Here is a 26,667-nt window from a genome sequence, read left to right as displayed (position 1 = left end):
TGCTTAATTATTTTCCCTACTTTTGGGACCCACTCTCACAAGTGCAAGCTCACATGTTGCCTACACAGTATGACTCATGTGCTTGAGTTCTGCATGACTGAAGTCTTTTAACCCTGTTTTCTCAACACTTCTTTTCAGTGCAGGAAACGTGTTGAAAGGATGCCTTCTTTGTATTGGTTATAAGTGAGATACTCACAGTAATAAATGGCAACTCCTGTCAGCAGCATGAACTTTCCCGCTAACCTTGGATGTGCAGTGAAATGTTAAACTTTGGACTGAGGCCTTCTACTCCCAATGTGTGGAAAATATTAGTCTACAATTCTCACACACCGTTCCAAAATACTGAACGTGGAGGAAAACAAACTGATCACCTGTTGTAAGTCATACATGGAGCAGGAGTGAGCTTAGACTGTAGAATACAGGGCTCTGGCTAAGATTTTGTTTTCCTTGGTAATCAGGTTTTCTTTTTGTCCCTTTGCCAACCCCGTGTTTAATTCTAATTCAATCAGCAAGTCCATATGTTGCATTTGTTTTCAAGCATGGGACCTATCAGGCTGTTGCATTAATCATCCCTTTAAGCCAGCTCTCCCACCAGTGTCTAACAGACTCATTAGGTGAACCTGAGATGTGGTAGTCATAAATCCTGTCGGGGGTAGGCAATGGTATGTGACAACCATGGGAGAAATTATCAGCTAGGTGATCCCGCATTTTGGCTATAGCTAAGCGACAGCAGGGAGTTACCTACAAGAAAGGGACGCATGGACTCAGAGAAAGGGGTTAGGTGTCAACAGGCCCGAGCATCCAGTCCTCAGCGCAGGTTGGTGGGTAGCGGGACCCTGACAGTGGGAGATGAATGGGAGGGAATTATCTACTCACTCGGCCAGATAATTGCTCCATTTGGCCCTGAGTTAGAGAATAGCTTCTAATTAGCTCCCTGCAGTCTGCCTAGACCTTCACTACTCCCCCAAAAGAAAACACTCTCACACATGTTGGAGGCTCAACCAACTGGGTCACTTTGATGACACCTTAAAAAGTAGCAAACCCCTCGGCCAGTTGGCAGCACGTCTGATTTGAATGATTTTCCACTTTAAAAGAGAGAAGGAGTTCTGTGTCAGTAAACCCCGATTACCAATTTGGTGCGAGTTTGCTTTCACACTGTAGATGTCACATGTGAGTGAATGATTTGCTGATCTACGCCATCATCTGCATAAGTCTTTCTGGGCTTAGGTGTTTGTCAAATGCAAATGATTGTGGAGTGGTGTTAGAGTTGGATAACAGATTACAGGCACATTAGGTGGGAAAATTACAACCTTTAATAATATATGTCATTACCTTATCTTAAAAGAAACTAGTCAAGTTTGTGAAAAAGGCTTATTTTCTTTCTGGTGCAAAGTTCGGCTACATCCACACTAACATGTTTTCATTTCAGAATGAATAAACGATCTGTGTCCAGACGTGTGCTTAAGCTCCATTTCGGCAGTAGTAGCAAGATAAAATGCCGAATTTAACAGCACATCAGCTGCTGGCACAGACAGTAAGGTCAGCAACGGCTGTAATTCATTATCCGTGTTGAATTTAACACTGGTTATCGAGGCTCAAAGATACATACAGGCTGATTAAAATGTTTCCTTCCAGAAAAGGGACACGTGATGTGGCTGTGATGAACCGCGGAAGGACACATCATGAATCAGGAAGCGAAAGTTTGTATCTGGTTTTTTACCTTAAAATTTCCAAAAGCTTCCATTACTGCCCATCTACATTAAATTGCTACCCCAATTTGTTTTTTTCATAATAAAACAGGGCCAGCAGTGTTTTCAAAAGTCTCCATTATAGCAGTCCCAAAATGCTGGCGTAGTGTAGACGTCAGACGTAATCACCGCAAAAGTTACGTGGTTCAAAACAAAAATGCATTGGAGTAGATGAAGCCTTAGATGAAAAGACTGACCACTCTCATATCTGCGTAGTAAATATGAAGCTACAACCTGTGGCTAGCCTAGCTTAGCATAAAGGCTCAAAACAAGTTGTCTGGCTCTCTGAAAAGGTAACACAATCTGCATACCAGGACCTCTAAAGCTCGCTAATTACAATCTCATTTCCCATTTGATTAATCCGTACAAAGACTGAAAACAACAAGCTGTGCTTTTTGGAGCCATGCTAGCTGTTTCCACATACTTTCTGTCTTTATATTAAGCTAAACTAAGCTAACTGGCCGTCATGAAAGTTGTTTCATTCTTCTCATCATCAGAAAGTGAATAAGGGTATTTCCCAAATGTCTGTCTATTACTGTAAAGAAAGTTTTCTGCTCACTTGTCATTCAGGGTTACATTGTGGTGATTTGTACTGCTGCTGTAGTTACTGGATGTGATTTGATGCAGCCAGGGGAAATGTCCACAAAGTTACTACATACAATTTGAAGGACCTTTTGTGATATTATCACCTTACCCGTAATAAAGAGGTGATGCATCTCCTCCCTGATTGGCAGTCTTCACTATCAGTGGGGAGGTAATTTACAACTGAACTTCTCTAATTAGCATTTTGTTTATTTGTTCTCACAGTTCAAGAGCAACAAAACCTCACCCATTTCCTCCTGCTGCTGATAGGATCCATAAACCCCAAGTCTCCTCGGCAGCCTGACCTGGTAAATGCAAGAAGTACAGTTACACTGTAGCCAAGCTCTTGTCAAGTATTGTTGTGGGCAGCCAAGTGCATCAAACTCCGACCTTTGGAATAATGAATGTTTTCGAGTCACGAATCTGCAAACCTTGCCAGGCCTTTAGCAAATCTCAAGTCTCAACTCAAAGATGGCTAAACGTGGTGGAAACAAAAGTCATTCAGTAGCATAAAAGATCAAAGAGCGACAGTGGGCCAGTTGGGACCTCTGTGGGGGAGATAACCTCCAGCACTGGCAGCAGCAGAAGGCGGTGACAGCTTTAGTGCACATGCCTGTGTCCCTGCGAGTGGACTGCACGGGGACCCCTGACATGTGGAAGCCTGCAGAGAGCGGCCCGGTGCTGGGCTGCCGTTGGGGTTGAGAGGGGTTAAAGTGGGTGATGATGGTTGGAAGGATAGAAGGGTAGGAAAGGGTTTAAAGCCTTGTGATAACCACCGTCCGACAACATCTCCCATTAGCCTCAGAGATGAGATGAGGACAGCGGGCCATGAAATGATATGAAGTGTCGATGCAGGTGTTTAACAGTGAGAAGGCAGACTAAAGGGCTGTCCACACCACTGTCCAAGGAGCGTGCCGACTCTGGATCTACAGCACAACAAAGTCAGAAATATTAAAAAATAAACACATTTAAAACACACAAATAACGAAAGGATTCAACTACGTAGCCTACTCAACCACAGCAGAGGCACAAAAATCAAGGAGAAATGACAAGTCAACAACATCAGGCGGGCATGACGCTCTGCTTCTGAAACGCTCCCAGTGGGAGGTGTGTTGGAGCAGGAAAACATTTAACATCTAGGAAAACGTCCAAAAACACTGGTCTACTGTAATAACTCAGTGTTGGTTATGTACACATCTTATTAAATGCTCAAATAATGTATAATAGACTACAAGTGACAAGTATTGATTTTGCCTGAGACACACTGCCAAACGGTCTCTGGCGCTGATGGGGTCTCTGAAGTTGATAAATTGGTCTTAAAGAGACGACAACTCTTGTAACAGACCGTTGGATTCTCGCTCCTCTCATTGTGAAAGAATTTCATAATACCATTTCCTTCTGAGTTTCTGTTTGTTTGTTTCTGTTTTTGCAACATAACAGGTCATCAATATCCATTTTCCCAAGCTGATGACACAGCTGGAGCACACAGGGCGTGCTTGGTGCCACTGTTTACAGAGTGTTAATATCCATCAGTGTGGATACACGCTGCTTATCGTTACAGTGATCGTTCTCGGTGTTGACGGCCCATTAGACTTTACGAAGCACTTTGAATGTAGAAGATGTTAAGCACTACCGTTTCGGCCGTGGAGCGGGGATCATAACGGCTAAAACACACATTAAGTTTCGCTCCCTCACTTAGTATTCATATATTTTTCATAGTAGACTCGATTTCAGGTTCATATTTTCATAAATGTGGAATTCCATCTCATCCGTCAACTGTTTGTTTGAAGTGATTTGAGATATCCCAATGTAACCACAGGAACTAAGGGCTGTGGAGATTTCATTGGCAAAGGGGTGGGGATAATGGGAAAGGCACCCTGGGAAAATAAACCGCAGCCAGTGATCCCTGTATGCAACATAATCCTTTCTCAAACTCCCTTGTTTATGGATGTTGGGATTTCTATCTGCAAGTGTGACATATTTCTCATCCAGATCACATGAGACTAAAAGCGGTACGTATGGAGTCTAATGAGCAACAAAATGCTTTAAATGCCGCTGAAAGTTGATGCTGTCATACGATTCGTCGACTGAACTGACACGTTCAAGTACGGGCAAATACTTAAACACGGATTCAGTCACAAACTGATGGAGGTTCAGCAGCGGTCCTCGGGGGCAGCAGTATATCATTAAGTCATTAGTCATGTTGTTTGACTAGCGGGGATTTATCACTTTTCCTTAGGAGGAAAGTTGAGGAAAATAAGAAGCAGGAGGACATAAAAGTTTACTGCTCAGGTAGATAAGAAACTTGTAGTTAGCTGTAGTCATTAAGTTTAATAAGTCAGATAATATGTTCACGTGTTATATTCAAACCAAAACAGAACTTCGGCAGCATATAACCCAGTTTTGGAGAGTTAAATACTGTATAAATCACCCTGTAAAGCCGGTATTGGTGAGTTGAGAATGTGTCACACATCACCTCTGGGAGAATGAGTGTAGCAGAGCTCAGCGAAGTGGATGGAGCTGATAAAGCTGGATTGTCTGGCTGTAATCAGAGCCAGATGTGGTCAGGCCCTCGCCATGGTGGTCCGACCACATCTGCTGTGTCAGGGGGAGAGGGAGGAGGGGGGAGGGGCCACAGCTGGATGACCTCTGACCCAGAGAAGGGAACCACGAGCCAAGGCTGACAGCTGCCATGGACGAGGCAGACGACCTGCTATCATCTCGTTCGCTCGCGTGGTTTACGACTCGGCTCGAAAGTTTCAGATGAGCTCTGTTCCACTCTGCTACTTTCAAATGTTTACAATGTATCTGTTGATTAGGCTTTTTTCTTACTAGAAACTTCTTCGTAGCGCGTTCTGAGATTGTGGAGCTAAAATGTCAGGAGGTAATAATCACATCAGTGCCAGGTACAAGCAGACTTCAGTATCCTCAGATGAGCTGACTGACCCGACTTCATATGAAACATAGTTACGTGCACGTTCACTGGGACACATTTATGATTTTACCTTATTAAAATAGCTGATCTCGATATTATCTTGGCAACATCTGCAACTGTGTTTCCAAATTGCATCACATTACTTTCACACTGCACATATTTATTCCATCTTAGGCCGAGTTTTCATCAACTTTTTGTACACTAGCAAGCTCAGAAGCAAGAGGAAGAAAAGAGCAGGAAAATGCAAACATCTGTGCTGACCGGAGTGTATATATTGGACAGATTGAATGATACAATAACACAATGATTTTCTATTTTGCATCAACTTAACTAAACTAAAATACCTTTCTACTTTGACTCGTTTTTTTTCATTTTTACCACGGTACCTCCTGAAAGCATCAGCTAGACAAAGACATATTGTAATATCTGAGAAGCTGCCAGCAAAAGTAAAAGGCAAACATAGGCCAGTAAAGCTGTCACTGCGGCAGGTAAACTGACTGACACTATCTGCAGTTCTCTATTAATCTAGAGGAAGGAACTGTGGCAGAGATGATGGACAGCTCCTTGGAAGAAGCTTGCCCGGGGCTGTTAGAAGATCATTGGAGGAGTTACTTTTCCCCTCACGTCCTCCTCTGTCCTCGGAAGGAAAAAAAGGGGCATTGATGTGATTCAGCTGTTGAACAAGGAAAAAAAGATAGCTGCTGAGGTTAGCCATTTATTCCACATTAATGGGATGTTTAATCCCAAATACGACAAGGACATTTATTATGTTGGATGCAGTTTTAATGTTTTTTGGTGTAGTATACTTTGTTATAGGTTTTTATATGCTTGCTTGTTAGCTAAAGGTGCACTATGTAGTTTCTCTTTTAAACAAAAGAGAAAGATCTTGAATGTGTAGTCTTCCCCAAACTACATAATGCCTCTTTAAATTCAATCTTATCCTATGTCTTCTGATAAAAATTAATCATTTTTTATTTGACCCCAAGGTCTGGAATTACCTCAGCACTTGGTTGAACTTGTGTTGAACATATTATATCCATTTCTCGACAGTCTCACCCATATACAGGAGATTTGTTGAAGGTGTTTTACATGTTTCATCAATAGCCCACAGGATGACACCCGATTTCAGCCACAGAGCCGATATTCTTTATCACAAATGGTCCTTTCATATCTGGTCTTGATGGATACGGAGGGCAAGCAGTCAAGCGTGACTCCCTATACTTCAGGCCTGTGTGGTGCAGTGATAGGGGTGAGTCCTCGTCAACGGGGCAGCGGGCGCTCTATCTATCTCCTGCGCTCGATGATGGAGTTGCCATAAAAAAAGAGATTTATCTGTCTTCACGACGCCAGAGATGAACGAGGTGCTGCGTGAGGTATAACCAAGGCGACTTGTCTCCGTAGCTTCAGGTGCCTCATATTTCCTCCCCTGCACCCCCTCATTTTACTACAGCGAAGGTATGCATTTATCAAGAGGAAGAGACCTAAATCATTTCTTGCACCCAAGCTAGGGGTTGGAATGCCGGGGCTGATATGGCTCAACACACTTGTGCTTGAGTGTGCAGGCTTGCTGGTTTTGCATGCCTCTGCTTATGTGCAGTTTGTCTTGTTGCCGTTTACGTTCTGTCTTCAGTGTGGTCTTACGGATGTGAGCAATGATTTCAGGTAACCAAGGTAAGAAAACCATCCATTTACAGCTCGATTTATGATTTGGAGCGTCCTGACGTGCAAAGATTTTTCAAGTAGCAACTCTCTGTGTCATTTTTGGCAACACTTAATATATTTGGGGTTATTTTAGGCATCTTTTTGGAGTGGTGGTTTGATTTAATGTAAAAACAGTCCAATTACATTCCATAAATCTCTCAATTTGGACACTAATTAGTAAGTCCGGAAGCCAGTGAGTTATAGCTTCAGCAAAAAGTTATTGCCAACTGTTACCTGCCACCGTGAATTAACCCATCATCACGTTTTATGCGTGGTATTATGGACCATTATCTGACTTGATAGGCAGGTTTTTTGTTTGAAGTGAGGCAGTTAAGTCTACGGATGCACCCATGGTGACACCTGTGTCATGTAAACAAATTCAAAACAAAGATGTGCAGGGGAACAACTGCACTTTTCATGTTTTAAAATGATACCCTCACAAAGGTGAACAACAAATGGATGGACAGTCATGCAAGTGCTATCATATGAAGCGACGCATTATGTTTTTATATTAAAGTTGCCTTTGGATTTTGTTGCTTATTGTTTTCGAGGATTCTATGGATGTTATATGTTACTCTCTGACACCAGGAGCCATGTTGGAAAACGTGTGTCCTCACTTTTACGTGTTATCCTTTGGATTCATTGTCTTCCATATACATAAAATCAATCAATCCATGAACACATCTAGATAGCTAATAACAATGGATGTTTTGAAATTACCTGTGCAACCACAATCCAGCTTATATTTCATTTTTGCCTGTTGTGACTGATAAAACTCAATACTAACAAAAACCTTCAAGGTGCAATATGAAAGAAAATTGGCCACCTGACAAATTCATTCTCCAAACGAATAGGGGGGCAGCATATCAGCAACTGGTAACTGTGGCTGCCATTAGCTTGTTAGCTCAGTTAGCCATGCAGCTAGTGGTTCTACCAGCTGACTCCTGAATCCTCAGAGCGGGGTGAACACAGGGAGCTGGGCAAGTGGGCAACGGTAAGTTTGTTTTTTATATTAATAAAACTAAAAAGGCTAAGAGAGTCTGTGAAACACAGTAGATGGGCTTTCTTTGCAACAAGATGCTAAATGTCTTTGACACAACGTCAAAACTGTTATCTCCTCACATTCTGTTGATAATTTTCGGTACCACTCGCATGCCTGTAGCTACTCTAAAATTGAAGCTAGAGCCAGTGGCGGTTAGCTAATGTTTGCATAGACTGAAGGCGAGGAAGCAGCGTGCCTGGCTCTCGCTTACACTAGATTTCACGTGTAACGCTCACTGATTAACACATTATATCTTATTTGTTAAATTCGTACAAAAAAACAAACTCACAACTAACAACATGTGTTGCAGTATTTCTTGGGCGCAGTGATAAATCTGTGGTTTTATGATGGAACTACCCGTAATACCACAAGTTTTTAATGTGTTTTCCTGTATGGATAAAACAAATGAGATAATTAGGGAGCATTAGAGGTGCTTGTAGGGCTGATAGGTGTTTATGCTTTGGACAGAGCCAGGTTTGCTGGGTCTGTTTAACTGCCTGCTGGCTATAGCTTCATATTTACAATACAGACATGAGTGTGGCATCAATAGTTCAATTTTACTGTTTATGTCAAACTATTCGATTACAAATCCAATCCTGCTGCGTGTATAAGCATAGATAATTCTTCCAAGTTTTTGTTTTGAACATTTTAACCCAAAATTCGGACATAATGCACCTTTAATGTAATATAATAAATCCCTAACTGTCTATCTGTCAGCAACAGAATTTAAGGGACTGTTTTTGCCGAGAAAAATCATAAAAGGAGTAACGTAGTTCATGTAATTTCTTCTGACATCCTGTTATCAGCACCCAGCACTCCATTACATAAGAGCGATAACACCCAGGACCATGCTAAAAGCAATGGGGGGAAAAAGACTGAGAGCGCAGGCACCTCCTTCAGAGCTCAGGCATTTCCTTCTGGGATATCCCCCCTCTTATGACCTCTGAGGAGAGAAGGAGAGATGGTGGAGAGGAAAAAGTGAGTGTAAAAACTGGCAGGGAACATTTAGGGCGTGTCCTCCTGGGGGGTTGGAGGGTATAGCAAGCTACACTGACCTTTAATGGATTTGAGTGACAGGCAGTCAGTGCTGGATCAGCCGGTGAGGAGTGGCTGGAAAGAGGCCCTTTCTCTATTGTTCTCTCTGTGACGTTCCCTGCCATGCTTCAGTGAGGGCAGGTGCTTTAGGGTGTCAAAATAGGAAGACCCACGGACAGGCTTGGCTGCTGTCCATGCTCCTCTGACATATGACAAAGGCTCCACTCTCAGCGCGGCACAAAAGGGAGACCAAAAGTGAGAGCAGGTCATTTACAAAGAGCTGCTAGAGACTCGAACGGGAAAGGGCTGACTAACCTTTGGACCCAAATGAGTGTGTTCTGGAAAGATTTGATCATCTCCTCTTTCTTCTTTTGTGAGTTTGCCATATTATGAATATCACACTGATAACAGTCTTTCCATGGAAGATGATATATGATCACTATCAAACAATGAATTCTTATTTTGACCAACTCATGGTGACAAATCGCTTTCTTCTGCAGCTTTAAAACATCACAAAAGAATCACAGACAAAATGAGTATTTCAAGTGCATTCGGTACTTTAATGGCAATTTTTTAATTCAATATCGTCAACAGAGAGCTTAATATGATGCGAGGTTCAATGCATGATAGATGAATGAAGGTCACATATAAAAGAATAGTAGATGAGAACAGGATACGGTCCAAATGAGGAGCAAAAGAAGGAGCCAAGTTGTTATCAAAGCCCAAGTGCTTATTTTCCACAAGATTTTCCTGTCAGGATGTTATGAATGTCTCCATGTTCGGTGGTCGCTGATAAATGGTGTCGCTTTTACTGTGCTGATGTCATACAACAGCCTCAAGGCCCGACTTCCCCTCCAGTAAGTGTCAGCTGAAGGATGCACTCGCTGTGTCCTGTGCCAGACAGATGGCTTGTGTGTGTGTGTGTGTGTGTGTGTGTGTGTGTGTGTGTCAGAGCTGTAGTAAATGTGTGTTCCATAATTTCCATTGATGTAGAAATTCTTTGGGGGTGGGGGGATTTTAGCCACCCGTTACTCACACGTTTCCCCATTTTTAAGTTTCAGAAGACTGAACACATTTCTGTACAGAAGCAATGAGATCTATCATCATTACAGCTGCTCTAAGGGCCATTATTTACACTAGTTACTGAATTATTGATTATATTTCATTCCCAGTATGTGCGATGCGAGGCTGGAATGTGTTTATGTTGGCAGTGAAAAACGTTTCCTCTGCAATAATGTATACCATGGCATTAAATTAGCAAGTCTCTATGCTTTGTTTGTTTTCATAGTGTATTTAGCCTTTACTTTGCAATTGTGTGATTGGGGTTAGATTTCCTGCTATGTAAAGAAAGCCATAGCCGGAATGTTGCTGCTTTCGAATCCAAAATGTGCATTAGACGCAAAAATGATCCAATGTGATATCTTTGTGAGGTCTCAATGTGGGAATTGACCTTTCCCAAGAACAGTGATTGACCATGGGTTGATCACAGCTTAGCAGAACAAGGCAGGCCAGTCAAACTTTTGTTTTTTTCCTCATTGATCAGTTTTTTCCAATCCGAGAGAAGAAGAAGTGGGTGTCTTTCCTGATATTCCCACCTGGGATTCCCTTTCCCAGATTAATTCCCATATTGCCTTGTAGATGGCTAACGCAACTGGTTTTGTTTCTTCTCCATCAATGAGATTTATCGGTAGTTGGCAAAAATACTGGTTATCTGCTACTTCTTCCACTCTGTTTAATCCATCCATCGCATACTCTACTCTATGCTTTGCATAGCCTAGTTTATTGCTTCCAAACCATGTGATAGAAACACTCTAATTCACTTTTTTCTTTTTTCAACTGAAAAGTTCACTTCAAATTCGCTTGACAATTAGATGGCAACACAGCTACTGAAGAGAAACATTTGTATTGACTAATGTTTTCATCCACGCTTTGAGTGCCATTCAGTGAACAGTCACCCAGATATGAAAGGGTTGATCGCAACTTGATTCATAGACTGACCTTTCAAAACCACTTCCATGACTCCTATCCTAAGAGCTTGTAAACTTGATTGAGTCAGAAAGCGAGGACGTGGATATAAATGTGTCTGTGTGTCCACATGCCTCCAAGTAAATGAAATTTCTGGATTACTTTTACTCATTTTCCTCTTAACTTTATCTCCTCCGTCAGAACAAGTGAGAGTGCAGGCTGACTACGTTTTCCCAATGCCTGGGGAGTCTGTGGCCATTGTTCTAGCTTTCTGACGACAGCAGAGCTGTCGCTGATTGACAACACCACTGATTCCCTTGTGCTTCCTGTACAGACGCAGACAGAGCTCACAGTTTGCTTCGCTGCTCTTATCATGCATGTCACCGTGCCAGGAGAGAGGAAAGAGAAGGGAAAGCCGGGGGAGTATTAAGAGCAAGAAGAGGGTTTTTCCTTTATGCGCTCTGGCTTGACAAAAAGCCAATTTCCAATCTGAGTCGATGACAGAAGAAGCTGCGTGTTTGTTTCACTATGTGGATTATTTGTGGCAGAGGTGGGAGCTAAATCACCACTTTCTGATTCTGTTTCTCCCTGTTTGGGCACGACGAGATGCAAGATTGTTGCTACTGATAAGATAAGAATGTAGCAGTCGCCTGCTCTGGTTGCTGGTGCAGAAGGAGGAAATGCCTATCTGATGGGATTTTCAAATTGGATTTTGAATGGCCAGACAGGGAAGGAGAAAAATATTTACACAATTGACATCTCCATCTCTGGGAGTTGTAGGCATGACCTCTGGGCAGTGTTATAAACAACAGAAACCCATCAAATTAAATAGATGTGGTGAGATTTTGTTGATGCACTTGGACCTTGGTATCCCTTATCTTATTCTCTTGTTGCTTCTCTCCTGATTCTCCACTAATTTGCTCTCCAAAGTTTATAATAATAAATCCTGACGTGCTGAAAAGTGAGTATTTTAAGTTAATATTGTCAAAGCAGAGCAATTTTAATAACATTTCCTGTTTTGCACTCAAACCTAACAGACTGTGGGTGCTCTTCAAACTTGCTTATTTGATTTAAAATAATTAAAAACCTAAAAAAAAAAAAAGAAAAGTAAAAAGTAAAGACCTCAATATTTACAACCAACCTGCATCTACACGCCTGGTGAAACCCTTAATTAACCCAAACCCATTCTGTCAAAATCCACAAACCTTTCAACTCTTTTAATATTAAAGTAAGTTAATAAGTCCTGTAATGCACATAGAAGAAGCGTTAGTCATGAAAAGTTTGACCTCAGGCCCACTCAGCTCCCAGCATGGCAGTATTATTAGTCAGCAGGAGAGAGAATGACTAAGTGGATGTGGGCAGATTTAATAAATCTGTCAATGAGCTGTGGAAGTGGGGATCCAAGTCATAAAGCTTTTTCCAAGAAGTTGTGCATATTTAAGGATAAAGGACTCTAAAATGAACATTTGATTGAGAAGAAAATGTATCGTGTACTGCTTAAATACAAAGATTTTATGGTGAGCCGTGAACTGTATTGAAGCCAGAGGAAAACACTTGGAGCCATCAGTTTGTATTGCCCGCATCAGAAAGGTGAAATCCCCACGGCCAGTGGAGATAGGGGCTCGATGTGGCCCCTGCTGTTTGAGTCGATTTTATGTAGTCCAGATCAGATTTACATGCTTTAAGCGTAAATATATATACATGAAAACTTGCGAATACATACTCCTTACCAGGACAGGAAAACCCAAAAACACATCACATTGTGCCCTGTGAAGCATCAAAAAACATATTGTGTTTCATTGAGACTTAAAGGGTAACTCCACCAAATATACACAATAGTGTTATTACAGGTCTGGAGGAGTACTACCGCATGTGTGGAAAAAAAGTAGTATAAAGCCTTTTGAGGGTCCAGAGGAAGCTGCATTTAATGTGATAAACTGCCTCCAGTGATGTCACTCACTGTCACTGGCTAAGTTGCATTGTGGGTAATGTAGGCGCCAGGTTTTGAAAAGGAATAAGTATGCGTGGAATAAATAAGGCGATATCTCTGGTTCTGCAGCTTTGATTTGAGTATCAATGTTTTTCAACTGTCCATCATGAGTTTAACCGTGTTGTAGGACTGCAGTGTTAAACTAATGGACCTCTTTTCAAAACTTGGCACCTACATGACCCATAATGCAATAAAGCAACTGAGTGACATCACTGGAGGCAATTTATCAGATTACATGCAGCTTCCTCTGGAGCCACAAAAGGCTTAACACAATATCTTTCACATATGCATTAGTTCTCCCCAAGACCTGTAAACACACTTGAGTGTGTAAAATTGGCGGAGTTACCCTTTAACAATCTTGTAAGGTCTTAATGATACACAGTGTATTTCCTTCCAAAGTTTTTAGATTATTTTGAATTCTGATACCAGGTATCCACCGAGTGTCGATACAACGATACAAACCAAACACGGACCCACTCACTAAAACTCTTCTCCAGAAGGGGACTCCACAGGGTGCATTTAAAAACCACTCACACAAAGCAGCAATTGTGTTTATTTTCCTTAAGAGGTCACAGAAATTTCTGCATGCAGCATCCAGGACAGCTGAGTCCCTCTCAGTTGCTTCGCAAAATACCAGTAAACCACCAACAGAAGCCGAATCCAAGACGCTTAAAAGTGGACTGACTTACTGGACTCTTGACCTTACTGTCAAGCAGCTGTCAGACTCCATATGTTTGCCCTCTTGTATGGCATAGGCGAGTCAATTATTGAGAAAGTGCATGAACAGAGGGGTCAATGTGTTTTTCCAGAGGTTAAATCAAGTGCGTAACCTCCACATTACAGATTGATGGCTGCCCCATGACAGCGGATGATACACACAGCCTGGGATTTCTGTAAACTTCGGAGTGGCCGGCAGCTCTGGCCCTCAATTTGAAGGAGGCGCTTGTGCCAGGTGGCTGTTTATTTCTGCGAACTGCCGGGGACTGCAGCCCTGCACAGCAGTCCCAGCGCTTTCATGTCTCCCCATACGCCGTGCCCTATGCAATCTGCCCGCCTGTTATGAGCATGAAGTAAACAAAACATTAGGTCATCATAAATCACCGGCCAATGACATGTCTGGAGCTGAGATTAGACAAGCAGAGCAGAGCAGTGGAGCACAGAGCGGGGAAGGCAGCCTGTCGTCCTGCAGCCTGCAGCTCCTTCGCTCCTTCTCGGTCCCAATGTGTAAGATCATTATTACAATTGCAGCTCAATTAAGATAAGGCTAAATTACTTTCTCTGTCTCCCTCTTTGATGTTCAGGGGATTTTTCTTCTTTCTACAGTTGAAAAGGAGGCAGTTTAAAAGGACCAAGGAGGGGGGGGGGGCATTCGCTTTGAGCACGCTTTGATGTTTGATGTTGGAGTCATGGCGTTTGCATGGGGTTTGGTTTGGAAATGTGCATGATTGTTTTTTTTTTTTTTGTGAGATTAATTTCAGACAAGCTCCATTTTCAATAGTGAAAGCTACTCCTCATTTGCTCCATTGCAAAGACAATTTCAACTTTTGGCCGAACGACTAAGAATTGTGAGTAAGCATTTACGTGTGTGTGCATGTGTGTGTTGCATTCCACTTTTCTTGAACTCTTCATTTCGGTTGCCACAGGCACTGAGCGCTGAAACGTGACTTCTTTTTCTTTTTCTTTTTTTTTTTCTGGGTCGAGGTCCGCCCATGTCCATGCTGAATCAGTGTAACCGAGCTTGTTTCCTACTGCGTGTGGAGTATGGTGTGCAGAGTAGGGGTGCAGAGTGGACATAAAACCCTCCGCAGGATTAAATGCTGTTTCTTAAATCCCATTAGAAGATCTGTTTATGACTGCAGGCGAGACAAAGGGAACATAATATGCAGGAGAAGCAGAGTGAATGTCAATGTCTTTGGATGGTTGGGGGAAAAAAAGTTACATTTTCCTGCTAAACTTAGCAAGAAAATCTTCTTTTTTTTATTTTAAAACATTTATAATTCTTCACTGCAGCTAACTCAAGCGCTCAGCCGCTCGGCCCATTGTTCATCCGTGTTCTCTTTGTCTTAAAGTTCACGTATTTGCCTGACTTCTCACTGTAAACACAATGGCAAAAACATCAGAGGGCCATGGACTGGGGATGTTTATATGAGCCGAGAGCCTGGAGATGGAACAGAGATATGAGTGCTGATCTGTGAAAGGAACCACCGCTGTATCGCTGCTGCTCGCCATCACACACAAACACCATCTGGCTGCCTCTCACCAGACGGAGAAGACCTCACACCTGCACACCTCACGGAAATACACAGAGATATGAGATGAATTTATCTCGAGTGTAAAGTCTCGACTTATCTTTGGGTTTTGTTCAATCCAGTATGTGAATTATATAAAGTATGTGCTTATACATATTCTGTTTTTTCAGTGTGAGCCACATGAGATTTAGTCATTTTTTTGTTTGTCAAAGGTTGTAGAATATTTTTAGCTTTGATAAATACAACACAGACTGTAGAGAGCTTAAATGATCAACTAACGTTAATTCTTCAGCTTTTAAAAATGTTGTTTTTTAGTCAAAGTACAACAGAATCCAAAGCTTTTTAAAACTACAGTACAACATGATTGAAGCTATGGCTGGGAGATTTGGGAAATCGCAATATTTTGAAATCTTCTCAGCGACAAAATCAAATATCACAATATTTTTTTTACCACATACCTCAATTTTGATACAGCAAAAATATTGTACGGATGACTATTGGTACTATGACAAACTACTGACACAATGAGTTTTTTTAATATATATAAATAACCATCAGTAATGTTATGGTCGAAGGCATCACTTTACTGCAGTGCCACCTTCAGAAACCAGGAAAAGACAACACTCAATCCATATCACGATATTCAAACTCTTAGATGAAAGGCTCATATCACGATAACGATATAATATCCATATATTGCCCGGCACAATCCCTCACGCCCACCTCGCTCATATTTTCCTTTACTAATTCTCTCCCTCTTTATGTCTACTGATCCAATTCTAGCTCATGTTGTTTTAAAATCTTTCATCCCTCTTTTGTGCCCTCCATAGACCCTCTTCCTCGACTGCGCTTCACAACGCAACCGAGCATGAAAACGGAGAAAGGGCGACTTGAAGAAAATTAGTTAACTGGCTGAAGAGTAAACAATGGGTCCCTGAAAAAGGCCGTTGGGAGGAATGGTTTTCCCCTCAGAGGTCAAAGGGTAGACTGTCCATTGACACAAGCTCAGACAGCTGACATTTGAGATCCATTTTGGATCACTGCAAAGAGCCGTGTTGTGCTTCTCGTATGTTGGACATTTGTTTGTACATGGTTATATTATATTACGTGCACCACAATTATTTCTCACCGTATTTTTTAGAGTTTGTTTTTGTTCCACGTCATATATTTAATCACTTAAAGGAACACTTCGCGGAAAAATGTAAATTCAGTCATTATATACTCATGCCGATGGAAGGTCGGGGTCCACAAAACATATGTGTGACATCACAGCAAAACAGCCTTGCAGCATTCTCCTAAACAGCTGAAGTAGGTCAGAACTTGTTTTAAAATTTGGAAAAATGTACTTTATTGACACCCTCTTTTAAGCCAAAATCTTTGCTGTGCTGTAGCTGCTAAGCTAAAAGCGTTAGCGCTCAAGTCATCTGAAGTGCCTGCAAGAACTTGGCCGTTCGTCGAGGTTGTAAATAACAACGCGCCTTGTTTTTTTTTTCTTTTGTTTGTTTGTTTTTTTTTTGGGGGGGGGGGGGGGGGGGGGGGGTTGAAGTCCCCATCTACTTCAGCTGTTTTGGAGAACGCTGTAACTTTGTTTTGCTTTGAAGCTCCAGAAATGTTTTGTTGACAAAGAAACTTCCTCTGACTTTCCATCTGCATGAGGCTGAGTAGATAATGACTGAATTTTCATTTTTGGGTGAACTGTTTCTTTAAAGAACCTTATGTTGATGCTGTTTCAGGTCACAGGAAGCTTGCGTTTTCTCAGAAACTGTGAAAATGTACATTAGCTGTGCCTTAGGTCAGTGTTTTTCTTAGAACCAGTTTGTTTTTCCTCGCCTGTGTTTCACCTCACACCCCATTCTGCAGAGTAATTCGCCATCAGAGCATGTTATTTGTGTGTGTGTGTGTGTGTGTGTGTGTGTGTGTGTGTGTGTGTGCGTGTGTGTCTGTGTTGTGTGTTGGTTAGGGTTGCAGTTAATCCCTGCTTGCTGCTTTTCTGATTAGTGCTGCTAGTGTCGATTAATTTGTTGATTATTTTCTCGATCATTGGATTAGTTGTTTTGTCTAAAAAACGCTGATCACTGTTGTTTTGTCCACAAACCAAAGATATTCAGTTTACTGTCATAGGGGAGTAAAGAAACCAGAAAGAACCACGTTTAAGAAGAAAACATTTTTGACAGTCTTTTTCCGTAAAAATTCCTCAAACTGATTAGTCGATTATCAAAACATTTGTCGCTTCCTTTAATAGTTTTAGCTCTTTGTGCAGGACTGTCACTCGAACAGAGCTATGCTTTGGTAACTCTCTCACACACAGGTTGCACACACACACACACACATTGTTATTTTAACTTGCACTCACTTACAGTCTTATGAAACACAGTTTTATGAATAAAAACAGCAACCGTAGCTAAATTGAATCAGTCACACTGTTTTCAAACTGATGAATAACTGCTGAGTAATATTAAGACATATTTTTATGCATGATCAAATTTTAAGCTTGAAAGAAAGTTAAACTACAATGACATGCTTCATGATATGAATCAGAGAAATGCATGCTTCTCATATTTTGTGGAATTTGCTGGCACAGTTACCAGTTAATTGATCGGATGTGGTTGATTCAATCTTGTATTTACACCCCATTCATCCAAACATCACTTATACACCAAATCTGTCACCAGTGTTAGAAAGAGCGGAAAGACTCAAGATTTAGAGAAGGGAAGAATTGGATGTGTTGTTGTTGACAGATTTGCTGCAGTAGCTCTGACTTTTCAGCACTGTTCAATCAGATAATATCACGACCCACTGACCCTTTTGTATGACTGACAGGGTTAGTAATAATAAAATAAAGAAAATCATCGCTGATGGCTGCGAAAAAAAAAAAAATAGCAGATGTATCTGTTTCTCATAAATCAGCTGCAGTGTGTTGGATCAGTCCAGTCTCGATGTCCCAGAGAGCTCAGAGCTGTTGTCAACACAGCCTTCTTTCTGAACTTCAAAATAAAAGCAAGGGAGGAAAGACGTGACGAAACAGAGCAGATAATAAATCAAGAGGAAGGGTTAGACACACACATCAGAAACCCCTAACGCAGGGATTCATTTTCAGTGCGATTCTTTTAGAGTTCAGATGTCTTTACTTCTACACACACACACACACACACACACACACACACACACACACCAACCCCCCTATTAAAATCAAATTTCAAGTGTGTTTTCCTCACTGACCCTCTCCTGTGTGAAGACACTTTTTTTTTCCTTCTTCTATTTTAAGGAAAGATGACTTTTACTCTGCAGCCCAATTCATCACTGTCTCTGCCTCTGGTTGGTGTGACACTCTCCTTTCTCCTCCTGGGAGACGACTAAAAGGACTCAGACTTGAGATGGGTCACTTGCAGCACTGTCTCCTCCTCTTTTGGCGCAGATGACACCCACCTCTCCTGGGCGTAAAAAGATGTGAGGATCACCTGAGAGTCTGGTGAAAGCTGAGGAGTCGTTGCCATGTTTGCATATTTTCAGAAATAATTGAAAATGTGTATTAGTATTATTATTATTGAAAAATTAATCTGCTAATTATTCTGTTTAAAGGTAAAATGTTTTTTTACCTTTAAACGGAGAAACATGAGTTTTTGAAGTACTTTACATTTGCATTTGTAAACGTTAGAGCAAAACAGATTTGTATTTTGAGTTATGGTGGGGTGAGAACAGATAGAGCATGAAGCCCCGCCGTCCTACAGTTCAAGAATGTAGGAGTGTGTTACCAAAACTGTGACTAGAAAAGTTACATAATGCACCTTTAATCATATGTAATTGTGTCCTCTTTGTCAAACATTACATAGCATTAATATTATGTGTGCTGCTGATGACTTTAGGCTTCTACTTAAGAAATAAACTTAAATTTCCACCTGCGACCGTAGAAGAAAAAACAAGATATTTACTGTGTAATCACCCGATAAAATGTGTTTATTTTTATGACATTAAAAAAAAAGATATTTATACATATTTCTTATATTTCTGACTGTTGCTGTGCCTTGAATGTAATTTTTAAAAAGTCCCCTCTCAATAACAGAAGAGACAGTCCCTTCTTGTCTCAGTCTTGCAGCAGTCTGTTGATGTTTTCATAGCCCAGTGGCCGCCTTGCACCATAAAACGAGATGAGACCCGCGAAAGACACAGACAACTGCTACTGTGGCTCAAATAGCAGGAGCTGGACAGCTTTGAAGTGGCTCTCTCATGTCACAAGTTACAGAGTTCAAGTTTGCTCCCTCCCCATCAGGAAGCAACTGGAGTGGATATTCTGCCTGCACCCAAACCCCTTATGAAGCTATAAATGTGTTATAATAACGTGTTTAATGTGTGTTATTTGCGTTTATGTGCACGTATTGTGTTGCACATTGCGTATTATATGTTATCATTAACAATGAAACCAGGCAGGACAGAAAAATCAATGCACTCATTTTTTGTATTGGTCTATTTGACTGTTTTATTCGATTCTGTTCCACTTAATTACAATGTTTATTTTACTTTGAGCTCAAGACGCCATTTGTTTTTGCAGAAGTAGAAAAAAAAACATCCTGATTAAAGCATCATTCGTTTAACACATTAGTTTGTTTATTTAGTGAAACTGCTTTTATGTTTATTTTTTTATTTGTTATATTTGGTAAATTAAATGTACATTAAAGTAATAAAGAATATAAATACAAGAATGTAATTTTCTACGACAGAATGAATCTTTATTCTTTTTAAAAAATGAAGCTCGTATGAGACCTTTTTAAAACTACATTCATAAAATCAAACTGCACATGACAATAAATGACTGTATGTCACGCTGTATAATTGGGACATTCACGTGCGCCCCGGTGCGTAAAAAGGTGCTATATTTAGAAACTGCAGGCCGGAGCAGCAGAGAAGCAGGTTTTGTGTAACTTGAAGGCAACTCTGTTCGTTTTGGAGGTATCTCGCCAGGGCTGTCGGGTTACTCGCAGGTCGGCCGTTTCCCGTCGGTCTGAATTCACAGTACCCCATTATCCCGCCGGCCCAGCGCTCCTGCGGTCTGCCTGAGTTCACTCCTTTTTTTTCTTTCTTTTTTTTATTTGACGCGAAGATGCTGTAAGATTTCCAGGCTCATTCTTTAATCCAGAAGCCTTGTTTACACCTCATCGCTCTGCCCTGTTTTGACAAACCCGAGTGAATCATTTCATCGAAAATTATCATTCGTCTTTAAAATGAGACACGCAGGACGAGAGGCTGCACGCAGCGGTTATTTTTTCCTTATGGGAGACAAGTGTTGGACCTCCAACCTTTCACTCGTTTGGCCGCAGCGCAGACAGAATTTGCGTCTCTGGACTCCTAATTAGAAACAGATGGCGCGCTTGGAGCTCGGGCCTTGTAGTGCAGTACAGCCGAGGGCTGAAACACAGCATTTTCCATAGTGGAGCTGAGCTGGTCACTCAGACATACAGGTGCACACAGTCTGCAGGGAGACGTCAGTGTAATACGCGTTACAAGTTTACAGGTAGATTTCTTCTGGTGAAAAGGCTCAGTGCGCTTTTACGCATAGATGGCACCATTTACAGCCAGTGAAATGGGATAATAATCGGCTATGACTGATTTAAAAAAAATGCAAACATTTCAAATCACAGTGCTGTTAAATTGTTCCTGTGAAAGTAGAAGCACCAGAGTTAGAAGAAAAAAAAAGTTTATTCCTGTCTGCTCCGACTGCATAATTGCTTCAACGCGTGAAGGACGAACGTATCAATAATTTAAATGTAATTCGGGTTAACACCCGTTTGCCATTCACGCCTGTCGAGGTAATAACACTGTCACAGCAGTAAAGTTTAACATATGATTTGTGGTCGTGCTCGATCCATCACGCCATGTTTGTCACCTCCAACATATCACGGGTTTGCTCTTCATCAGTCAGTATTTACGGCACATTTCACAGTAATGAGGTTATTTTGTATTTATCTTGTTTTATGATGATATTTTATCTGTTTTCTTAAAAATAATAAATTATTCATAAGTGGCATTTGTTGAACTTTGACCTGACCTCCAAGCACGCAGGCTGGCTGACACGCTGGCGCTCAGGCGTAACGAATACAAGTCAGAATAAAGGATGATTAAATGTTTTTTGATTGTTAAACACGCCGATTATATAATGTGCCAGTAAATAAAAAGCAACAAAAACAACAAAGGATAAAAAAAAAGTTACTCTTAAAGAACTTCCTTCCTGCTTTTCAAACCAGTGAGGTAACAACTCAAAGATGCAGTTTTGATTTGTTAAATATGAAAAGCTTGGCCAACATAGACGCTTTTGTCTTTGCCAGCTGACCCAAAGCAGTGAGGGAAGTTGTGCATTTTCAGGAATGTAGCGGAACGTTTCAGGAGAAAGTGGAGTGAAGCCTCATACAGGCTGAAACAGGGGTCCCCAGATGAAGTCGTGTTAAAGGAGCCCCCTGTCTAGTCACCTGGTTACTGTTGTTGTTGTTGTTGTTGTTGTTGTTGTTGTTGTTGTTGTTGTTGTTTTTATTGTACTACCTCTACTGTATACAGACTACTATGGGTGGGGACCTTACTGTAAACGCAGAAGTAGTAAATGACTCTTTCTGCTCCTCCTGAGAAGGGAAATGAAAGTTAAATTAAATGTGTACATATTTTGCTGCCGGGCCCCCTCGGGACAGGATGAGGGCCTCGGGGCCCCACTGGGCTCAATCTTAATTTCAGTATCAGCTCATTTTCAGGGGCGAAAGTACACTTTTTCCATTTCAGCTGTTTTTCTCTGCAGAAGTCTTGTGTAGCTTTTTTTGCAGGAATTGTTTTTATTTTTAATTTATATTACTTACGATTCCTTCTCTCTCTGTCTCTCACTATGTGTGTGTGTGTGGGTGTGTGCGTGTGTCTCTCTCTCACTCTCTGCTATGTCCTGTTATATTGTTGATGGTGCTTGGGCGGCCGACATCCTCCTCATTGACCCCCGTCTCCCTCTCTGCCTTTTCCGTCTCATGAAAAACGATTCCAGCTCTCTGATTGAATTTTATTCCTTCCTGACCTGGTCTATTCTGTGAGGGCGCCATCAATCTTTGGACTAACACGACGTTTGTTTATTAGGCCTATACTCGGGAAAGTATCGGAGGACGTTTATGAGCCTGATTAGAGTTGGTGCAATCGAGAGGGTTTTTTGTTGGGGGGGAGAAACGCACGAGTTCGCTGCACACTGAATTTAAATATGTTCTTTCTTTTTGTTCTTTGCTGTCGTTGTTCACGAATACACAGCGTTACAATAAGGCCTGTATAGTCTGAAGTATGCACCTGGCCTGCAGCTACTCACTCGTGTTGTGTTATGATGTGTTGTCGTCTCAGTTGGTCTACAGGCCTGAAGCTGCCGGTTAAAAATGTGAGGAGAAAACCTTTCATTCAAGAATCACACTGTAAATACTGTACTTAGATATGCTGGAGCGTGTTGGCGTGTGTCACAGCCCCCTCTGGTTCTGTAAAGAGAGGACACTTTGGCGGAAAGTCTCTGAAATGTTCCCAAAAAGTCACTTATTAAAAGAGTTTCGCAATAAAATCAAGCAGCTCGCTTTGGAATTTGAATTACGCAATTTATAGATGTGTGTTATATTTATCAACGGGTATTTGTATTGTATTAAATCCTATCTAGGAACAGGTAATACTTGCACTTTGTATTGTATTTCATTAAATTAGATTTTCTTTATTTAGGTCAGTGTGATAATAAAGTCTAAAATTATTGTTGTCCTAATATTATTATTATCATTATTATCATTATTATCATTATTAGTATTATTAATATTATTATTATTATTAATATTATTATTGGCGCTGCCTTTGTAGGGATTGTAGCCTTGCGCAATTTTTACGCACTCGTCACGCTCAAGTTTATCCAAGCAAAAAAACTATTTTATTTTTTTCTAGACGCTGTAAATATTTACATTTAACATAAATATCTCTCTACGTTTGAAAAATATTTTTTAAAAATCCCCCGATTCAAATCAATAAATACATTTTAAAAAGCGATTTTTTTGAAAATGCAAATAAATAAAAGCCCTCTTTGTCGGCGGGAGGTGAGAGGACAACAAATGTGCATTGTGTTTGAATCAAACTGATTTCATGTTTATGTGTAAAAGAAAATACAAAATACGGAATAAATGCCTGTTTGGGAATAATTTATGAGTTTCCAGTGAGCGTGATTAAAAGAGACTGATTCCCATTCATTAACGTCAGAGAGGGAAAACAACCCTTTCAAACGCTTTCTGAGAAAATCTGCCAACTAGGATTACAATAAAACATCAATCTGACATTTGGAGTGCATAAAACCAATTTAATACCAGCTCGTTCCTGCTGTTAAAGCTCCACACACTGAAAAAGACAGAAAAAACGAGATGCGTTTGGTGTAATAAATAAAAAAGCGTGGCGGCCCATGGCTTCTCTCCGTTCGTGTCAGACTGGCGAGAATTCAGACATCAAGACTGAAGTGACAACGGGACTATCTTTGGCATGTGTGGTATGATATTAAGTAAGCGCTGGTATGCGCCAGTAAACACACAACGCAATCCAAAACAAAGTTGGGCTTGTGTGCAGGCTGGTTCCCATCTACAGGCCTCAGGTCAACATCACCTCTGATCATCTCTGTTCAGCATCTCTAACATGACAATAAAAATATGAGCAGGGAGTGAGATGTTTAAAAGATGGGAATTAAACATTAACAGGCGTTTTTTTTAATTCTTTGGACGCGCGCACGCTGTTGGACACAACTTTGCTTTTCTTTGCCTCAGTATTTTTTAATTTTGATTTCCCTGAGGATAAATATATTCATCCAGGGCTTCATTTCACGGGGATATGTTAGGGTTTTTTTCAGTGAGGGTTTAAAGCTCTGGAGTCCAAACATCCTTCATTTATTTTAAACACGCTGTGATGAATTAAATAAATCAGATCAGATTTAAAAAAAACGAGGCCGTGTAAAAAGAGGAAAAAAAATATCACTGCTCAAGTTTGTAAGAAACGAGGCGCAACTTTAACTCACATAAAATGACAATTTATTAAACAAACAAACAAAATCCTTCAAAATACTTTTCAACAAAGGAAGAATCTTTGAAATAGTGAGGCGATATACACGTTCCTGTTTCTTACTTTTATAATGGAACAATTATTTTTTGGACAATTAAGGCAATTCAATTTAGAAACACTTCTTTTGGTGTTTGGTCCATAATATCCGGCTACATTGTTTTTTTTTCTTTTTTCTTTTCTTTAGAAATAAATTACTATATGCAATTTACACGTCCATGAAAACTGACATATCTTTAACATATCACATAAAAGCCACAAAAGCAAAGAGAGACTTACGTGTTATTTGCAGTAACACTGTTCTTTAGAAAAACCAAGATCAAGTCTTTTCTGATTTGTGTGTTCTGTCTCATATTAGTCCATGTGGTGTGGGGCAGGGAACACGTTGGATTGTACTGATAAGAGTTCAGACACGGTGAGGAAAATATCGAGCCTGTTGTTTTTTTTTTTTTGTTCTGTTATTTTTCTTTTGGTCAGAACTTGCTGCAGTCATATACGAAAGCTCCCGAAGTGCGATAGATGGACTGGCTCGGTGGGAATGACATCTGACAGCTGTTATTCCCATTCACCGGCGAGTTATTCAAGCCAATTCTCTGGGATTCAAACATCTCTCGGACTGAATGGAAGTTCTGCTGCTGCGCTGGGTACGTCGCGCCCAGATGGCCCAGGTCTCCGGCCTGGTTGAGGTACCATGAGGTCAGCCTCCCTTGGTGGGGATGGTGGCCCTCCTGCCCAGAGTTTAGGTTCCCGTGGGTCAGGGAGGATGAGGTGGTCGTGACTGAGTAATCTGGCAACGTTTCGTCCACGGTGGTGCTCGGCGCCAAGTGGCTCGATCTGTCCCCGGCGTACAAGCTCATGGCTTGCATGTTACAATGATAGGTTGCGTTGGAGGTAGTGGAGTTTTGGTTACAGGGTGAACTATAGACAGACGTCTGACTTGGAGAATAGTTAAGGGACAAAGACGGTGTTATACCTGTCCTGGTGGAGGCGGTGAGGCCGGAGGTGAGCTCGGTGGCCCCTTGTGGAGACCCCCTAAGGGAGGTCATGATGTTGTCCACGCTGAAGCCCTGCGTCGAGGCCTGGCCGTGCTGGTGCTGGTGGTGCTCGGAGCTGTCCATGCCGATGGACCTGTTGGAGGGGATGCTGTGAGGGCTCCCGCTGGACATGCTGCTGCTGTCCGGGCTCTCGATTTTGGGCACGGCGCTCAGAGAGGGCGAGTCGGCCTGCGGCGGCGTGACGGACCCGTTCTCAGTCTTTATATCCTGGATCCTCACAGGCTTGGAGCCCTGCACCGGCTGCTCCTGGTCCCGGCCTTGCTGCCTCGGCGGCACGTCCTTCTGCAGCCGCTCTTCTTTCTCTTTCAGCACGTCCTTTTTCTTGAACCGTCGCCTCCTCCTCAGAAAGCTCCCGTTTTCGAACATGTTGTAAGAGTCCGGGTCCAGGGTCCAGTAGCTGCCTTTACCGGGTTTCTTATCATCGCGGGGCACCTTGACAAAACACTCATTGAGGGACAGATTGTGCCTGATGCTGTTCTGCCAGCCCTGCTTATTGTCTCGGTAAAATGGAAACCTCTCCATGATAAACTGGTAAATCCCATTCAGGGTCACCTTCTTGTCAGGCGAGTTTTGGATAGCCATGGTGATGAGCGCGATGTAGCTATAGGGGGGTTTGACCATATCCTTGGGCTGAGGTTGAGGGGTGTACGGTCCATACGCCCGGGCCATGCTGGCAGGGTACTGGTCATGAGCCGCATGAGAGTACATGTTCATAGGTGCTGGCATCCCGGTGTATCCCCCACCGGCAGCGGCCCGGTAGTAGCTCGGGTCGCTGCTGATGTACGGCACGACGCCCAGAGAGTTGGGACTGGAGACGGAGTAGCGAGCCTGCATGTCTTCACTTTGATCCGGTTAAAAATAAAAGCTCCAAAATACGCAGCTCCACTTCTCGCTCCTCTGAGGGCACAGCTGAAATAAAATAAAAAAAATGGAGAGAAAAGTCTGAACAACAGTGCGGCGTGCTGGATCTCTCAGCAGTGTTTAAGCCGTCCCCATCTCTCTGTCTCTATGAAACGCACATTGAAAAAGTTCTGAACTTTGGACATCCGTAACCACACAGGACTTTTGCGCAGTTAAATTCTTTCCTCCTTTTTGCTGCCAGTGGAGCTCCTCCCATAAAGTGCACGACTCGTCCAATGGGGAGTCAGGCCGTGTGGAGGGGAGCAGAAAAGCTCCCGGCCACACTCGGGGCTTTTAGAATAAAAAAAAAAAGAAAAAGTAAAAGAAAAGGCTAGAGGAGGTGTCGGTAACTCCCAGCCCACTGCAGCCAAAACTTCAGACGTGACAGAGCAG

At 41.8% G+C, this 26,667-nt stretch overlaps 1 protein-coding gene across 1 annotated transcript; it reads right to left on the bottom strand.

Annotated features, from left to right (window-relative positions):
* Positions 1–24,274: 24,274 nt before the first annotated feature.
* foxc1a (forkhead box C1a) lies at positions 24,275–26,450 on the bottom strand. The gene has a single exon (XM_084368387.1). The coding sequence runs from the start codon at positions 26,206–26,208 to the stop codon at positions 24,793–24,795; it is 1,416 nt and encodes a 471-aa protein (XP_084224513.1). The 5' UTR covers positions 26,209–26,450; the 3' UTR covers positions 24,275–24,792.
* Between the last annotated feature and the right edge of the window lie 217 nt (positions 26,451–26,667).

Source organism: Pagrus pagrus (assembly GCF_965226575.1).
Source record: "Pagrus pagrus genome assembly, chromosome: 12".
Taxonomy (NCBI): Eukaryota; Metazoa; Chordata; class Actinopteri; order Spariformes; family Sparidae; genus Pagrus; species Pagrus pagrus.
This window is presented reverse-complemented; position numbering and strand designations above follow the sequence as displayed.

Bases quoted from the DNA above. Each gene is read 5' to 3' on its own strand.
- foxc1a (XM_084368387.1), bottom strand. From the start codon at position 26,208: ATGCAGGCTCGCTACTCCGTCTCCAGTCCCAACTCTCTGGGCGTCGTG.